This window comes from Eptatretus burgeri, chromosome 10 (assembly GCF_056783735.1).
Source record: "Eptatretus burgeri isolate ZD-2024b chromosome 10, Ebu_testis_v1, whole genome shotgun sequence".
NCBI classification, from domain to species: domain Eukaryota; kingdom Metazoa; phylum Chordata; class Myxini; order Myxiniformes; family Myxinidae; genus Eptatretus; species Eptatretus burgeri.
The window spans coordinates 40,662,466-40,679,673 of record NC_140970.1 but is presented as its reverse complement, the minus strand read 5'-3'; the positions used below and the strand labels follow the sequence as shown (position 1 = coordinate 40,679,673).

The 17,208-nt window shown below is 41.9% G+C and overlaps 1 protein-coding gene across 2 annotated transcripts in view; it reads left to right on the top strand.

Moving 5' to 3' along the window:
- Positions 1-14,227, top strand: part of ATOH8 (atonal bHLH transcription factor 8) — a 32,491-nt gene extending 18,264 nt beyond the window's left edge. The window contains exons 2-4 of one of the 2 annotated variants that reach the window (XM_085897974.1): positions 67-258; positions 12,945-12,979; positions 13,940-14,227. In XM_085897974.1, the coding sequence (XP_085754100.1) occupies positions 67-258; positions 12,945-12,979; positions 13,940-13,997 (285 nt within the window). In that variant the 3' untranslated portion in view covers positions 13,998-14,227. The remainder of the gene's footprint in view (positions 1-66; positions 259-12,944; positions 12,980-13,939) is intronic. The other variant, XM_085897975.1, reaches the window with a different exon arrangement.
- The last annotated feature ends 2,981 nt before the right edge of the window (positions 14,228-17,208 follow it).

Genomic DNA, 17,208 nt, shown 5'->3' with positions numbered 1-17,208 from the left:
ACAACCCAGACTAAAACATTACCTGACCCTTCCCATTTGCATTCTGTCTCGATTCCCTGACAACAGGTGCCTTGTTACTCCTATGGGCAGAAGTTGAGCAAACTCGCAATTCTCCGAATTGCTTGCAGCTACATCCTCGCATTGGCCAAGCTTGCAAACCGGGACTACAGCGGGGAGCCAGAAGGGCTCACTTTTGCCGAGTGTGTGGAGCAGTGCACTCGAACCTTGCAGGCTGAAGGACGAGCAAAGAAGCGCAAGGTAAGATCCTATCAATACTCTCGAGGCTTTTTCATCTCTATAAGGTGCACCTTAACAATGGTGATTGTCATAATATAGCTGATGTTGAATAATAATGATGGTTGTCATTTCATTCACATGTGACATGTGGACTGAGAACGTGAATTTGTTTCTGGCGTCGGAGCTACTGTACAAACAACAACCGCACTCTGAGATAGCAAGCAGTTTAACCTTGTGTCAATGGATATCCATGAAGATCAGACCACTTTTAACCCGCAGTTTTAGGCAGGAATTTGGAATTTGGAAAGGGTGTTGGTGAAAACTCACCTACTCTTCGTGAAAGACGTGGAATCTTTAACGTCCACTAACAGCCAGTCCTTGAGGATGGGTCCTCTGGCTCAACTTTTTTTCTGATAGCTAAAGGACACAATGATGCATCGTCCTGCATCCGAAACAACAAGATGACAGTTTATAGTTGAGTCGAGATTCAAACACAGGCTAGAAAGCTCATAGGCAAGTGTGCTTTCCTTTCGGATATCCTGCCAGCCCTGAATAATACTCACAATAACAACCAAAATGGACACTTGCTAGAGCACATACCTCTACCATGTAATGCCTGATCCAGTCAAACATATCAGACCCAATACATTTTTTAAATATCATGCTGTATCACATTTTTTGTCCCTATCTATCAATGGTGAAGAATCACTGAAAGAAAATTTTTTAACTATCAGATCCGGATCCAGATTCACATCTTCACCAAAATTTGATCAATTCTTCCTCGTCACACACCCAACATGTTCACCAAGTTTCGTCCAAATCCGTCCACAACTTTTTTGAGATATCGTGTTATATATCATTTTTGGCCCCATCCCTCGATGGTGAAGAATCACTTTAAAAAATTCTCGTAGCCAGATCCGAATCCGGATCTTCACCAAAATCTAATCAGTTTGTCCTTGTCACACACCCGATCGATCCACCAAATTTAATCCGAATCCATCCACAACGTTTTGAGAAAACCTGAACGCAAACAAACATGAAAAACAGACAAACAAACAAACAAAAGACCCACCAATATGCTTGAAACATCTTTGATTTTCACAAGTACCAAACAGACGGGTGAAAACATCACCTCCTTCCATCTTCGCTGGCGGAGGTAACAATAATTGTCATATTATAGTGCTTTTCATCAAACAAGGGGCAATTATTTATTACATACAGACGTGATGCAAAGAATGGAAACGAAAATGGAGAAAAGCAAGATAAAGGGGTGGTGGTGGGGCAACTTAGCTAAATATAGCATAACAATTGTGCATTTTGTGAGGAAAGCACCAAATTTGGCACACTAGTAGCCTAACATATTATGAACAGATTTGGATATTGGGCCATCTCAAATTCAGCTGCTGATGGCTGTAGCAGCCATTTTCCACTGCCATCAAAAATTTTGAGATGGCCCAATATCCAAATCTGTTCATAATATGATAGGCTACTAGTGTGCCAAATTTGGTGCTTTCCTCACAAAATGCACAATTGTTATGCTAAGTTGCCCCACTATGGTGATAAGAATGAAAAATCAGGAGAGGGGAGTGTTGGGAGGACTTGCTTGAGAGGGTTGAGAGGAGATGGGAGTATGAGCGACAAGAGAAGCCCCACTTTGGCATCATGCAGATGAGGGCAGGGGGTGAGAAGAGGGGGGTTGGGGATTAAAATGCCACCAAATTTATGGATATAATAAATTGATGATCCCTAAAATTCATTTTTAACCAGGTGCCTAACAACTTCAAAATCTAAGAAACGTAAAGCATTAATAGTTTCACTAAATCGACCGACTCATTAACTGGTTGCTAAAATTTTAATTACAAAGAGAAGATGTATATGGAATTATTTAATGAGAACGGAATTTTAATTAAATAGGAGAGAAGATAAAAAAATTTATACAATAAATATACTGTACCATCAAACTTTTATCAAAGCTCACGTAATGAATTGTTTAATAAATATCTCAAAGGGCAGCTTGGCGAGAGACCGTCTCCATATTATCTTTGCATGTACTGTACATGTGTGGGATGTAAATAGATATAAGGAAAATTGAGCAAAGGAAGGTTGGCGAGGAGGGGTGGGGGAAGGAGGGGGGATAATCTGGGGGAGATATAGGAGAAAGGTGTAATGGGGGGTGGTGCATATTTGTGGGGGCATATAAGGGGTTTGGGGATCAAATATGCTGCCATTTTGGTACATGTTGTACGTTAATGGCCACCAAGCCTTTTTTATTATTTATTTATTTATGTATTTGTTTTTTAATACAATGTTAAGGCTTGTATGAGAGCTAACACACAGAACATATAACAAGGGGAGCAGGAGACGAGAGGGGCGGGAGAGAGAATCACAAAACAGTGTGGAATAGAGACATTAGGAGATCCTTGGAAGGGAGAGGGATGGGGCAGGGTATGCAGGGTCAACAAGATGAACACTACAGGGACTTTCAGCAAAGAAAGCAGGGAAGTTGAAGGAGGTGGTTTTGGGTTGGATTAACGGGGGAAGAAAATATCATGGTTTTGGATGGGGGAAGATATGAGATGGTGGTGAACATATGTTTTGAAGACCTGGAGGGAAGGGTGGGATTGAACAGAGTGTGGGAGTTTGTTCCAAAAGCAGAAAGAAAGAGGAATGAAAGAATGAAGGTGAGCAGTGATTCTTGATATTTGTAGTTTTCCCACAAGAGGGATGCTGGCGGGCCTTGAGCGCCCTGCGGAAAGATGGGACCCGGGGGGGGGGGGGACAGGAAGCAAACAGAGTTGGGGGAGCGAGGCCAGAGAGGAGATGGTAAAACACAAACACCACTGACCTGCCAGCGGTTCGAGAGTGAGAGACCAAAGGACTCTCATCATTGGAGATACCAATGATCCTAAATGCCTTGATTTCCACAGCATGAAGCCAAGAAAGGTGAGAGGTAGGAGCACCAGCCCAGAGGGGAGAGCAGTACTCCATCAGGCTGCGGACGAAAGATTTGTATGTTTTCAGGAGCTCAGGTGGGCCGAGGAAGGACTTTGCACGGTGGAGGATGCCCAGTGGGTGACTGGCTTTGGAGGCCAGGTTGGAAATGTGGCTTTCCCAGGAAAGATCATGGCAGATAGTGAGTCCCAAAAGTTTGAATGAAAGGACTTCTTCAAGAGGATTGTTGATAAAGTAGATGGGGGAGGAGTGGGGAGGTTTCCAGATGGTCCTTTAGGAGAGACATAGTGAGAGTGTGAGATTTGTCAGGATTGAAAGACATGTTACATGTGTTGGACCAGCTTATGATTTTATCCAGATCTGCAGAGAATGAAGAGGCTGCTTCTTGCCAATCTGAGGGATGGCAGATGGTAGGGCAGAGAGTGGGGTCATCAGGAAAGAGATAAAGAGGATTTTCTAGAGAGTCAGAGAGATCATTGATGAAAACCAGAAAAAGAACAGGACCCAGAACGCTACCTTGAGGAACTCGAGCCTGGACAGGAAGAGGGGATGAAAGAACTCCATTTAGGGCCACACGTTGGCTGTGACAGGAGAGGAAGTCTGCGAGCCATGAGTGAAGATTGCCTTGGATAACATAGGAAGAGAGTTTGGTGAGCAGGGCAGGGTGCCAGACCATATCGAAAGCATGTGATATGTCTTGTGAGATGCCTCTGATTCCATGTCTGGCATTGAGGATCTACATCATTGTTGGGAATGCAGGAGCAGCAAGTCCAGGGTTGAGTGACTAGGTCCAAATTGATGGACGGAAATGAAGCCATTGGAGAAGAGGAAGGATTTAATGTCTGAAGCGATGATGGATTCCATAACCTTGCTGATGATTGGGAGAAGGCTGATTGGTCTGTAGTTGCAGGGATCTGTTTTTGCACATTTTTATGCAGAGTTGTAATGTTTGCTAATTTCCAAACAGAAGGCAGATGACCGTGAACAAATTAGAGGGTGAATAGGACAGAGAGAGGGTGAGCAAGAGCAGAGGAGCAGGTTTTTGGACACGTGGGCTGATGCCGTCTGGACCGGTTGCAGAAAGCGTCGAGGTTTGACAGCAAGCTCTCCACCTTGTCGGGAGAAAAGGACGTAGTGTCCAGTGGAGGGGGAACCTCCACCAGAAACAGACTAAACTAGATGCCACCAGAATTTTGAGGAAGGAGAGAGGTTTGAGAGTTCAGACTTCGGATGAGTAAGATGTTGTTTCCTGGCTCCCCTGAGGGTCGATACGCACTTGTTCCAAGCTTTGTGGAAGTAACTTAGATTACCCTCAGTTGGATTTGCCTTCCATGCGGCGAAGGCAAGTTGTTTCTACTTCCTGATGTGTGATGTGTGAATATATCGTAACTGTCTTGAGGTGAACTGCGAGACATTTACAGTGGATGGGAAAACTCAGACAAAGCTTGCCAAACAATACGAGGAGGAAATGTATTTGACAGGGTTGGCAGGCAACTAACATAGTTACACAAACTCCATCACCCCATCCCCCTCACCACCCATCTGGAATTTCGAGCAGTGGTACCGGTACATGCAACTCAATCATTGGTGGTCGAGCAGGTTAAGTGATTTCTTCCACAAAATTACTAACAGTTGTTTTCCACTCACCCCGTCCAATCCCAGCAGCAAAATGATGAACCTTTAAAGAATGCAAAACCCCTGAATGAGGATTTCCAAATTTTGCCACTAGCTGCAAACTTTGACTAATAATTATTACCTGAAATTGCAACACAAATGTTTTTTTTTGTTTTTTTTTTCAAAACAAACACTTGAGGTGCTTGCTTTTGGGTTTGGTGGCTTGACCTCCAGCCCACAAGTTGTTTTTTTTGTTTTTTTTGTTTTAACATCATCAGTTTTAATAATTACATCAGGTTTAGTTGTTGCTGCAGTAAACTGTATCATGGAATTAATCTCCGTTCGTCCCAGGTTGACTTATGGGATAAATTCAGGCATTTGTCTTTTTCTTTTTTTTTTAACTTCAACTAAAAATCCAGATCTGTATGGCCTGGTCCATGCCATTTGAGGTGACCCACATGACATTTGGCCTATACAGCTAACCTGGGCTGAACGCCAGACCTGGAGTCGAGTCTCAACAGTCAAGTCTCGAGTTGATCTCGAATCGGTGAACTGTTAGTTCTCACACACCGCCCGAAACAAATCTGACGAGTCAGCCCACAGGTTTCACAGGGTTTTTTTTTCATGTATTTACTTAAACCCCTCTTTCCAGGGAATTGCTATTTAACGTGTACAGTTAAATTTCCAAAAACATTGGAAAATGACTCCGTACAGTCACAAATTTATAGACTCGAGTGTAAAGATTTGATTCCCAGGTCCCGTTGAGCCCTCAGCCTCCCGAATCTTGATTGGTTTCACAAGTTGTAAATAATATATTTTTTTTAAACAATAACAGCGAATTGAGTCTGCTTTGAGGCCAAGTCTCCAACTCGAGTAATACAGACCTACCTGCCAAACACTAACATCGTTTGCACTAACTTTGCATTGACTTGGCGGGTTACAGATAGCCCATATGCTTGCTTGCCTTTGTGCACAGGTAAGTTATTTTCACATCCGATGTCAGCAGCTCTCAAACTTACACTGACTTCATGTGTAAGATGTCGTTAAGTTTTACCGGTGTGCCTTTGCCACGGCTGTGGTCTCTTTGTGGTGCGAGTACGAGTGGCGTTCAAAACGTTACATGGACGAGACACTTCCAGTCGTCCAGGCTATTCCAACGAAGTTCACTTTTTATTTCAATATATAGGATATGCAATGAGTAAAAAATTATTTGTTTTACGCCTCGTTACATTTTTCATGGCTTGGCTCGGGGACATTTGTGAGTCTCTCACTCGGAGAATGTTATGAACGTCCCACGTAATCCTTCGAAGATCCTTGGTGATTGAAACCTTAATTGGATGCCAGGTATCGTCTGTTCAGTGATCTTTTTAACAGGATGGAGAGATTTGATGGAGAGAGGAGTCTTAGTTCCAGCTCTCATACTCCTGCTTCGAATTGATATTCCCTTACTAAGTCATTAACTAGGGAAGCTTACGTACCCGTTATCACTCCGATTGGTCGTTTGTCATCATCTCACTTCCGGGCACAGCATGTTTGTCCCAACCAAATGAAACGGTTTGCCTTCACCTCATATTCTTCCATCAATCATTTTACTCATTAACTCATGGAATCTTGTGGCTTGTTTGAAGTTGTAAATTTAAATCAGCATGTTCCAAACTAGAAGGGAAATGCATACCTGTGTTAAGCTGGGAATAACCTGGCCAACTTTCTATAGGTTCAAGCTATGTGGCTGGTCTTCGTTCTCGCTTCAGCTTCATCAAACTCATCTGTTACTTCTTCCTCCCTCCCTTCCCTTTCAAGCAGACAGTAGGTCGATTCATTCATTTATCTTGACAGTCAAAAGACCAGGCTTGATTCAAACATGCGGAAGCTGACTTTTGATCAGTCTGCATCAAATTTTTATTCTCTTCCAAACCATTTGCTTTCACTTCACTTTTTATTTCAAAGGGATGGAACTCAAAAGAGAAGTTTTCAGCGTTTCACCGACTGTGACAATAATCACAACTTCTCCCAGGATTATGACGTCACACTTTTGGTTTCTGATACCAGATGCCAACTTGGAAAATGCGTAAGCACCAGGTGTGTTGTACAGTAACATGTGGGCAGGTTACTGTACAACACACCTGGTGCTCAAGCTTTGTTGACATCTCTTATCAGGATGCTCACCCACAGCGATAGATGGAGCATGGTTTGGAAGGACATTGTGAGTCTATTTTTAACACCTATTCAGTCCTGGTTTCTTTCATCGTTTCTTCAGTTTGTCATCGCCAGATGCACAGGACTGTACTTATTTCTCTGTTCAACATCTTCTTGTCATTTTTACACCAATTGCTTACCCTCCTCTTTTTTTTTTTACTTGCAAATACTGTTATTGTGTGTCTTCGACCCCCAAGTCTTTCTATAATAATTGTTTTATTACTCATGATTATACCTTTCCACAATGATGATATGCGGTCAGAACTTGCACATCCTGCAGTCTCTTATAACCGATCTCCTGTTTGCATCAGTCAAGGGTCATCGAAAGTCATTATAGCGTAGAGCTGTTCATACTCGCCACTGAGCTGTCTAGCCCTGGGTTCAAATCTGGATCCGGCTACAAACTGTCATTGTGGTGTTTTTCAGACACGGTGAGATATTAAGGTATGCACTGTTCGTCAGATGGTAAACGTGGCGATACCTCCAGCATGAGCTGAGTCCATGTCCCGCAGTAGACTGAAAACAACCTGATGTTCTTTAACTCATGCAATCTTGAGAATGATGATGATTGTTGCTTTAGTAATGATGGTTGTGCTTTAAGAATCGTTCCTTGATTTCTCATCACATTTTCGCCCACCAACTTGGTTTTTTTAAAGTGAAACTATCATCGCACTTCAAAAAATTTTCCTTCCTCGGTATGTTTAGAATGGGATGTAGAAGTCACACCTGTGGATTTAAAAAAAAAACAAAAAAAACAGCATTAAATGCAACTTCATTGAATTTCTTCGTAATATCTGTGTCATGCACATTTGGCCATAAAACACACACACCTGAAACATTACATCTTAATTTAAACCAATCATGGACCCACAGTGGTAAGATGTGTCTTGCCTCTTTATAAATTGCTCATGTAATCAATTACGTTTGCATTTCCTCCTTTATTTCATATAAAGTGAAAAACTTTGATGGCAATCCGATCGAGTAGTTGTCAATTTTTGAAGCTTGCTTCATTTTAACGCGGAGAATGAGAAACTATTTTTCATGTTCAATCTAATATATAAAGCTCTTTCTAACCACTTACTGACTGATTGATATCAAAGGTCGGTACCTTCCGGGTGACGTAGAAAGCTGAAATTTTGCTTGCTGGCGGACATCGAAGCCCATATACCGGGAAAAAAATCAGTCATCAGACAACATCCGTAAATGAAAATATAAATAAATGGAAAAAAAAATAAATGAAAAAAATGCAGGTGAGTGACCCGAGAGAATGGGGAAGTATGGTAATTTTGTGTACCGACAGACATCGAAGCCGATACACCAGGAAAAATCACACAACCATCAGACACATCCCTAAATGAAAATATAAATAAATGAAAAAAGAAAAGAAAAATCAAATGCAGGTGAGCGACCCGAGATAATGGGGAAGTACGGTTTGTATGCTTACACAATGTGTAAGCGTGTAAGCATTGTGTGGAAGCGTGATCACAAAGTGTAAGCATACCCTGCTAGTATTTAATACAAGCCGGTAGGCAACATGGGTGGTCGCTAGACTAAGGCGAATTTGAAATATGTACATAAGAGAACACATCAGATGGCATTTTTGCCGTTCGTTGTTCCATATAGGAACATGACGAGCAACTGTCCATTCATCATTTGTGTTCGATTCCCGAACCCTACGTTAGGGAACCCCAACCCGAACGTTGGGGTGAAAGCATATAGTAATATAATTGCATACTAGTCATACAGTTTTTGACGGATCGGGCTGAAAATCTTTCACAAAGAGGTTGATTATAGTGCACATAAAAGAGCGGAAGCCGATTTTTTTTATTTTCGAAAAAAAAAAAATTCGGATTTTTTTTCAAAAAATTCAAAGTCCCGTTGCTCAGCAACGATGGCGTCCATAGCAAGAGTGCTCAAAAGCAAACACCTAGATCCAGGTATGAACCTACTAGTCAAGTTTCATCAAAATCGGTTGACTCCTTTGGCCTCCAGAGCTGTCCATTACATACAAACAAACAGACAGACACATACAGACAGACGGAAAACTTGAGACTCACGGTAAATACCACCACCCACCCAATAATTATATATCTTGTTATTATATATAATTATTAAATAGCGACCACCCAATAATTATATATCTTGCAATTATGAGTCAAAGAAAATTTGTTCACTGCATTAAAGTATTAAAGTAAATTGATCATTTGTAAAATATTTTTCCTGCACATTTCAAAAAATAATATCATTATGATTTTATTTTTCTATACAAGATCGAGGCTCATGGCAGAGTGAGGTGATGGAGGTTATGAACTCGCAGTGGGGCAACAGGTGGACGCAATAAGTGAACAGAAAAAGAGCAACGATTGGAATAAACAGGAAAAGAGGTGAAAAAGGAAGGGAAGAAACATGGTAACCTACAAGTAAGAGGGTTAGGTTACGTATGGTTAAGCGGTTTGAAAAGATCACAGGTAGGAATGGAGGATGATGTGGGATGGCGGTGCACTGTTTGCTTGAAGCCCTAGAGGGCCTAGAGAAAAGAGTGGATTGGCCAATCTCATGATGGCCGTTCCACAGACAGGAGAAGAGAGGAAGAAAATAGTTGAGATTAGTGGAAAGCCTGGATTTTTGAAAGTTTCACCAAGAGGGGGTTACTGGAAGAACACTACATCCTGGTGGAGCTAAGTCAGAAGTCAGATGGCTGAGAGGGCACAAGGAGCAACGTCAGAGGAGAGGCATAGAAAAAGAGGAGGTAAAACAGATTGAACCAAAATGGTAAAAAAAATATCATCTTGTTTTCTCTAAACTTGCTAGGTTCTCCAAAGTTTGGTGCACAGGTAACTTAAACTCACAAAACACTGATACAAGCAGCTTATCGGTGACATCATAACCTACAAACACAATCTTCAGGGGCTTTGTTTCATTGAGCAGGACCAAGATTTATCTAGAATAACTTGACAACTAGTTTCATTCATATTAATGCAAACGAAATCGAAATTCTTGCTGAAGCTTTTGAAAAATAGGGTTGCAGCATCCTATAACATCACAATCACAATTACTGTATTGATAATAATCAAGACACCATCAGTGTTATCTTTATCCAGGTGCAAGTCGGTGTCAGAATCTTTTCCAATGTTCTGTTATCTATCCAACTGCCACCCAATAAATATACAATCCAATTTTATCCTTGTATTTATACATTTATCCAAGCACCATTTATCTCTTCATTGGCATGCCATCTGATCCATTCACTATTAATCCGGCACGTTTACACCTTCCACCCTGGCATTTGTTCATCGACGATCAATTGATCACTTGTCTGCGTCATGATGCATCCACACGTTAGAGAGAACTTGAACAACTGATGCATGGAAAGTTGGTGCTTCCAATTATTTGATTGATGTTTTTCTTGAAATTGCCATCATGGTTTCCATTACAATCAGTGGGGATGAGCCACGAAACCTGCTATTGCACTAAAAAAAAATTTCACTTTGTTCAATTATAAAAATGAAAACTTGAATAAATATAACATCTTGGGTGCTATTTGAAGAAAAGAAAAAAAAAATTAATTAATTCGTTTATTTATTTATTTATTCATTCATTTATTTTTGGTCGATGACCTTTCTATCAACTGTGATCAATGTATCTGAGGAAGCCTGTGGTTACAGGGGTAGAGAAAATTCCTTCAGTTCAGGTGAGTGCGGGGTGCTTTGGCGTGTCAGGTACATGATACCTGGAGATGACTGGCATGCTCGGTGAAGGAGTCATTCAAAAGGGCAGGGTGGTGGAAACAGGACAGCAAGCTGGAAGTTAAATCGGGAGAGAAGTTGGGAGGGACGTGAGGATCGGCAGGGAGGGGAGAGTCCAGATGTTCTACTACCGAGAGACGGCGCGGGTGGGGGGCTGGCGCCACCAGGGTCGAGGGGTCAGGCTGAAAACACGCGAAAGGAGCGGGGGTGGCGAGCTGGGACTTCGATGGAGGGGTGGCTGTGGGGGCTTGGGAAGGCAGCCAGCATTCCAGAGTGCCGGGCCTGCTGAAAACATCTGCCAGTGGGAAGCGGCGGGTGGCTTGGCTGCTTGCCGGAACCCTTTGGATGGACGCTGGAGACTATTGCTTAGGGTGCTGGGGCCTTTTATCTGCATTTCACATGAGTCTGTTCTGGCTGTTGTTTCTTTGCATTTTTTTTTTTGAATAATTGTTGCTTATTTTTGCTTCTCAGTTTGTTTGTTTCCATTTTGTTCATGAGTTTTATATTTGTTTATATTTTGGATAACAAGAACATGTCATAACCATTTGTGGAGAGGTTTAAAGATTGAATGAAATCTCACTGATAAATTTAACTGAAGAAGCATTTCCAGCAAGCTATAGGCTGAGAGCAGTCACAATGGCCAACGGACCACAATCACAGTCCACCTCGCTAGGTATCTTCTATTTTGATGTACCACAGGTTGACAATTTGTTTCTCATCCAGAGGCACCCTGGGGATACTTTATATGCTGACTATATTAATTCTGGCTGCTTGGACAGCTGGACCTTGCATGGCCAATCTGGTGTCTTCACGTTTCCAATACATATATCTTGAACTCCGCACTTCTAACACAGTTTCACTTAGCAATGCTATTTCCAGTGGGAGTTTAAGACAACCCAACTTTAACCTTTGATACACCTCCAAGAACACGATAGTTTGGGCATTAATGTAAAGATAGGAATGTTGCATCTCTTCAATATGCAAGCCATTTCCTATTGCTGTAATATTGTGCAGAGGCCTGAATTCTTGGAATATCACATGGTGAAAGAACAACTCTTCGGCTCTCAAAAGCTCCACATGAATGATTTTGGCAGCGTTTGTGTCGTTAGGGCCGAGGTGATGCAGTTGGGGAGAGCCAGGGAGACTTTGAGCCTTTGGTTGTGGAGGAGGCTTTGCTCCGTATTATCTTCCCCTGCTTGCCCAGCTTGGAATTTTGGCAACTTACCGGAGGGGCTGCCAATTAACGGGCGCCGTGCAGCCGAGCGCAGGAGCATGACAGCATGCGGGCGCCTGCACATGCCGGGCCCATGCTGCCTCAGTCTTCTGTGACCTGACTTGTACACAAGCTTATTGCCAGGTCATCCAGCCAACCAGCCTTGCCCAAGGCTAATGTCCAACATGTAGCGCACAGTGCAAGGTTATCTTGGCATCTGGACACTTACTTCAGAGGCTGTCAAACTCTTCTGCCATCTGCCAAGTTGGCACTGTAGTGTTGTCTCTATGGCAGTGCCTTCCCCTTCATTGTGTAGAAACACTTTCATTAAGGACATCCACCGAGTACATTTTATCTTGTGCTGAGGAGCTTGTCAGGATGAGTAAGGAATTTTACTTTAAGCAAAATGAGAATTTACCTTCCGTCGACGTTACCTGTTGGAAGCAATGTTTTAATGGTTTTCGGAAGCATAAACTTGCAAATAAATTGCAGTATTTGTGGAGTTTTGTCAAGCTGATGAAGCACACACAGCACCGTGTGAGAAATGAATACCTTAATCCTTTCCTCAAGTAGTATCGATGGTCCTTTGCTAAATTGGGATTCACATGACGCTTGGTGAAACTCGTGGGCCGCATTCAACGCTGTCTGCAAAAAGAGGCTATCTCCATATTATGTACGCAAAATGGCAGAATCTTTGACCTCACCTACATATATATATATATATATATATATATATATATATATATATATATATATATATATATATATATATATATATATATATATTCTTCCTCTCATCTCCACCTCATTCCCCTTTTCCCCATCAACTGAACTCCGCCCCTCCCGCTTCCATACCTAATAGGTAGACAGCACCACATTTCATGCGATTGACGAGATGGTTTATTATTATTTTTTTTAATTCATCATCAGGAGGTTTTTGAATATTGAATTTGATGATATAAAATATGTGCATTTTTTGTTTTTAGTTGCACAATGTCTTACCAAGAAAGATATTGACAAGGTGAGTCATTAATTTGGCTTGGCTGGTCATCACTTCCAACTGTCACGTACACGTCACATCCCATTATAACTCTTTCATATTTTACATTTTTTAACATTCCATTTGAATCTCTTGGCAGGCCCTGTTGGGCTGGTCGAGGCACTTGGATAAAGGGAGTACTCTCATGAAATATACTGTGCAATCTTTTATGTCCACATGATTGTAGAAGGGACAGCAGGTTTAACATGTTCCTTCATGAGGAAGTGTTGTTGTTTATTGTTGTTACTACTACTGGGGTATCGAGATATTTTTTCTTCTTGCAATGCTCTGTAACGCTGGGCTGACCAACTCCGTGCTTTATGTAATATATGGACAGCCCCATTTCTTTGTATCCCAGCCATGTTTCAGCCTCTGCCAAGGAGCATTATTCCATTGTAGCTGATGGGGTGCCAAAGCCCCAACTCAGGGGATTGACTTTGTAGAGCTGGTTTGGGCAGGAATTTGGAATTAGGCCAGAGTGTCAGTGACAGTCACCTTATCTTTACGAAAAACACCATCGGACGTTTAACATCCACCAGCGATCAACGCCAGCACGCTGGTCTCCAGGTTAATGTCCTGTGCAGACCTGGGACATTGAACTGGAGACCAGCCATACCTGCCTGCAAAGCAATAGCCAGGTCGAGAATCGAACCCAGGTCGGACAACTCAAATGCAGTGCACCAACTCCGCATCGTCCGGTCACATAGGATGACGTGTTCCATGATTCAGCACCCACTGATACCACTACACCATAAGAGCCATTTTAACGCTGTTGACGTTTCCAGGGTTCAAACACAAAACCAGGCATCACAGAAGAAAACATGCTATCAACTGTGCTGCCATGCCTTCTTATGGTTTACTATAAATTGATTGATTGATTGATGGAAACATTTCCCTCATCGTTGCCTTCAAATTTGGAAATTGCATTGTGATGTGTTGCAGGAATAAAATGATGGAGAGAATGCCACGGTCGCGGGATTCGCACAAACCAAGAGCTTAGCGCCGTGGAAAAGCCCCTGGCAGACACATGGCACTTTGTAACTCGAAGATGTGACTTACCTGAAACAGGTAGCTTATATGGAGTATAAACATGCATTGTCTGAAAGCAAAGGTATTGTGTGTAATTATTGGAGGTTATACCGATGCTTTGAAGAGTTGCATGCGTTTATTCTGATCTGACACACTGTCTGTAATAAATGTATTATACAAGTGTGGTTGTTTTTAATACAAGAGTGCGCAGTCGTTTTTCCCCAAAGCACATTAAGAGCATCCATCTTGAACACAGAGCTTGCTGCAATGTGGATTCATGTTGATGAGCTAAAATAATTATGAGTGATGGCCTGAATATATAGTAGATACCAAAAGGCAGGATAAATGAAGGTATGGCCTTGTTGTACATGTAAAGTTTTACCAGGACGTTCTTACGGGTCAGCTACGCGTGCTACAATGATTTGGGAAGGACGGGGAAGAAAATGGGAATTTGGCGACGTGGGGATGGGAAGGGTGGAGAGGATGGAAAGGTAGAAAGAGGTTTGGGACACAAAGGTGGGGTGGAGGGGGGTAACTCAAAATTGCACCCTTTAGATGGCTTCTTATTGCAAGTTATTGAAATTATTCTTCTCTTGAACTTCTAAGCCTGTAACGCTGACCACATTACAAAGCCAGTGGCAGACTGGGTATCCTCAGTCGATACAAATCTTTTCTTGGGAAAGCAGAGATACTCACAGTCTACAGTCAGGCCTTTGTCCATAGCTCAATAGTGCTCCCTGCTATGGCTGGTGCCCCAGCGTCACGTCAGTCTCTCCTGGATTCTGTGGAACCTAAAACTCTCAAAATAAATTGGAATCTCTCGTGATGAGCCCCACTCACAAGGTCTGTTGCTCTTACATCACAGGCAGGTCAGTGGTCTCTCTGTTTCCTGCTGTCCTTCAATAAAGTTCTTTCTGCTCTCAGTCCTCCAACCCTCCCCTAGCAACTGCAGGATGCATGCGTTGTCCCAGTAGCACCCTCTTGGTTGAACTTCCAAAATCCAGGCTGACTGTACACCTGAACTCTTTTATTCCTCACTTCTCTTGCCCATGAAACCACATTCCAGAGGCTGTTCTGTTTCACTCTTCTCTCCGGGACTTCGAGCAAGCAGCGCACCGCCATCTTCTTGTCATCTCCAATTTTGACCAATGATCTTTATTACTTCCATTAACCTTTCACAACCCAACAATATCTTACTTTCAAATTTCAGTGTTTCCTCTCCTTCTCCATCTCATCTTTTCCTGTTCGTCGATTCCCTTGATGTTTCTACTTCTGTTAGTTTCACCTTGCTCTTCCGTAAACCTCACTCCTGTTAATAAAATAGAGCGATCGCGATCAGTGTGGATGAAATTCTTGTTTGCCACTTGCATTCCAGGTGGAAACATAGCGAGCACATTTACTCGAAACGTTGCTTACGTTGGAGCGAATCAAACTTGAATTTCCACTTTCATTCTCATGGCCCATCCATCCTCCATCCCACTTCAGTGCCATTAGGAATCACTCACACAGCTGGAGAGCTGAAATGTCTTGTTTTTGAACCTCTTGTGGCCTTTTAAGTGCCAGGATATGGAAAAGCTATTAATATAGATGAAAATTAGCCTGTTATGTTGTCAAAGCTGAGCATAATTAGGAGGAAACTTTAAAAAAAAAAAATTTAGGGATAAAAGTGAGTATTTGGGAATCTTATTTAACCTGAAGCAACTGCTACGAAATATTAAAATGCCACATCATTGCTTTACTAGGGAATGCTTCGTAAAAAACAAACAAATCCTGAAGTCTGAAGATGGGAAAGTAATGACAGTGAGCAGTTTGGGAAGAAAAGACCCTCCTTTGAACTTTGACATAGGAAGTGTGATTTGGCCGAGAGCCAATGTTCTTGCGATGTCTATGTCCCATTTAATTCATCTTTCCAAGGTGTATTTGTTTAACTTGCATCATTTGCTTCAGTTTATATTATTATTTGCAAAATCGAAGATTTTTCAAGTTTTTGGTTTGTTGATTTTGTTATTCTGTCCGTCTGTTTGTCTGTCCATCTGCTGTTTATCACCTGCGGGTCACAATTTTAAACCGATCCTCACGAAACTTCACCACATGGTGAAGTCTCTAGAAGTCGGTAGAAGAAGTCGAGCAAGCTTTACGGAGACATGGTGAAGTCTCTATCTCTAGAAGGTAGAGTTTGTCATGAGGAAGAAATGTATTGGTTTTTTTTAGGTCAAAAGGTCAACATAAACCAAAGGTCAACAACTTAGGTGAGGTTTCTAAAATCCTCAATTTTCATCCGATTGACTTAAAATTTGAAGAGGATTTATATTTCAGGTCACTGAATTCAACCATCCTATTATTTTTGAGGTCAACATCGACCAAAAGGTCGACATAGGCCCAAGGTCAACAACGAAGAGGTGGTATTTCTAAAATCCTCAATTTTCATCCGATTGAATTAAATTTGAACAGGATTTTCATATCAGGTCACTGAATTCAACCAGTGAATTATTTTTGAGGTCAACATTGGCCGAAAAGTCAACAGAGGCCGAATTTCTAAAATTGTTACTTTTCATCCGATTCACTTCAAATTTGAATCGGAGTTGCATGTTTGGTTATTGAATTCACCCACAAATTTATTTTCGAGGTCAAATTTGTTTTATGGATTTTGAAAGTATCGTGCTCTGCATGACGTCTTCTTCTTGTTACTTACGAAATCTAAAGATTTCGCAAGTATATTGATGACTTCCGTCATCTGTTTGTGTGTTTGTGTGTGTGTTTGTTTGTTTGTATGCATGATAACTCAAGAACGGAAGAAGCTACCAATGTCAAATTACACCACGTGATTCAGGAGGGTGATGGCTAGCGCTGATTAGATTTTGGTCAAAATCGGTCAAAGGTCAAGGTCACAGTGAGGTCAAGCATTCGATTTTTGATGGTTTGGTACAGAATCATCGTAGAAACTTCTGGTTTGCGTCGCTACCTTCTCGAGAGACAGCTTTTATTAGACAAGGTCAGAGGTCAAGTTGACGATTTCGTAAGTACCAGTCTATGACTGCTTGTTATATTATTTGTCGAACACACTACATGGACAAAAGGTCTTTCCTAAAGGTATTATTCGTCTTTTGTATGCAGCACAAAGCTGCAGGGTAGCATCATTGGCTGAATGTACTGCTTGTTCGGGTAGGCCCTCTGCTGGTTAG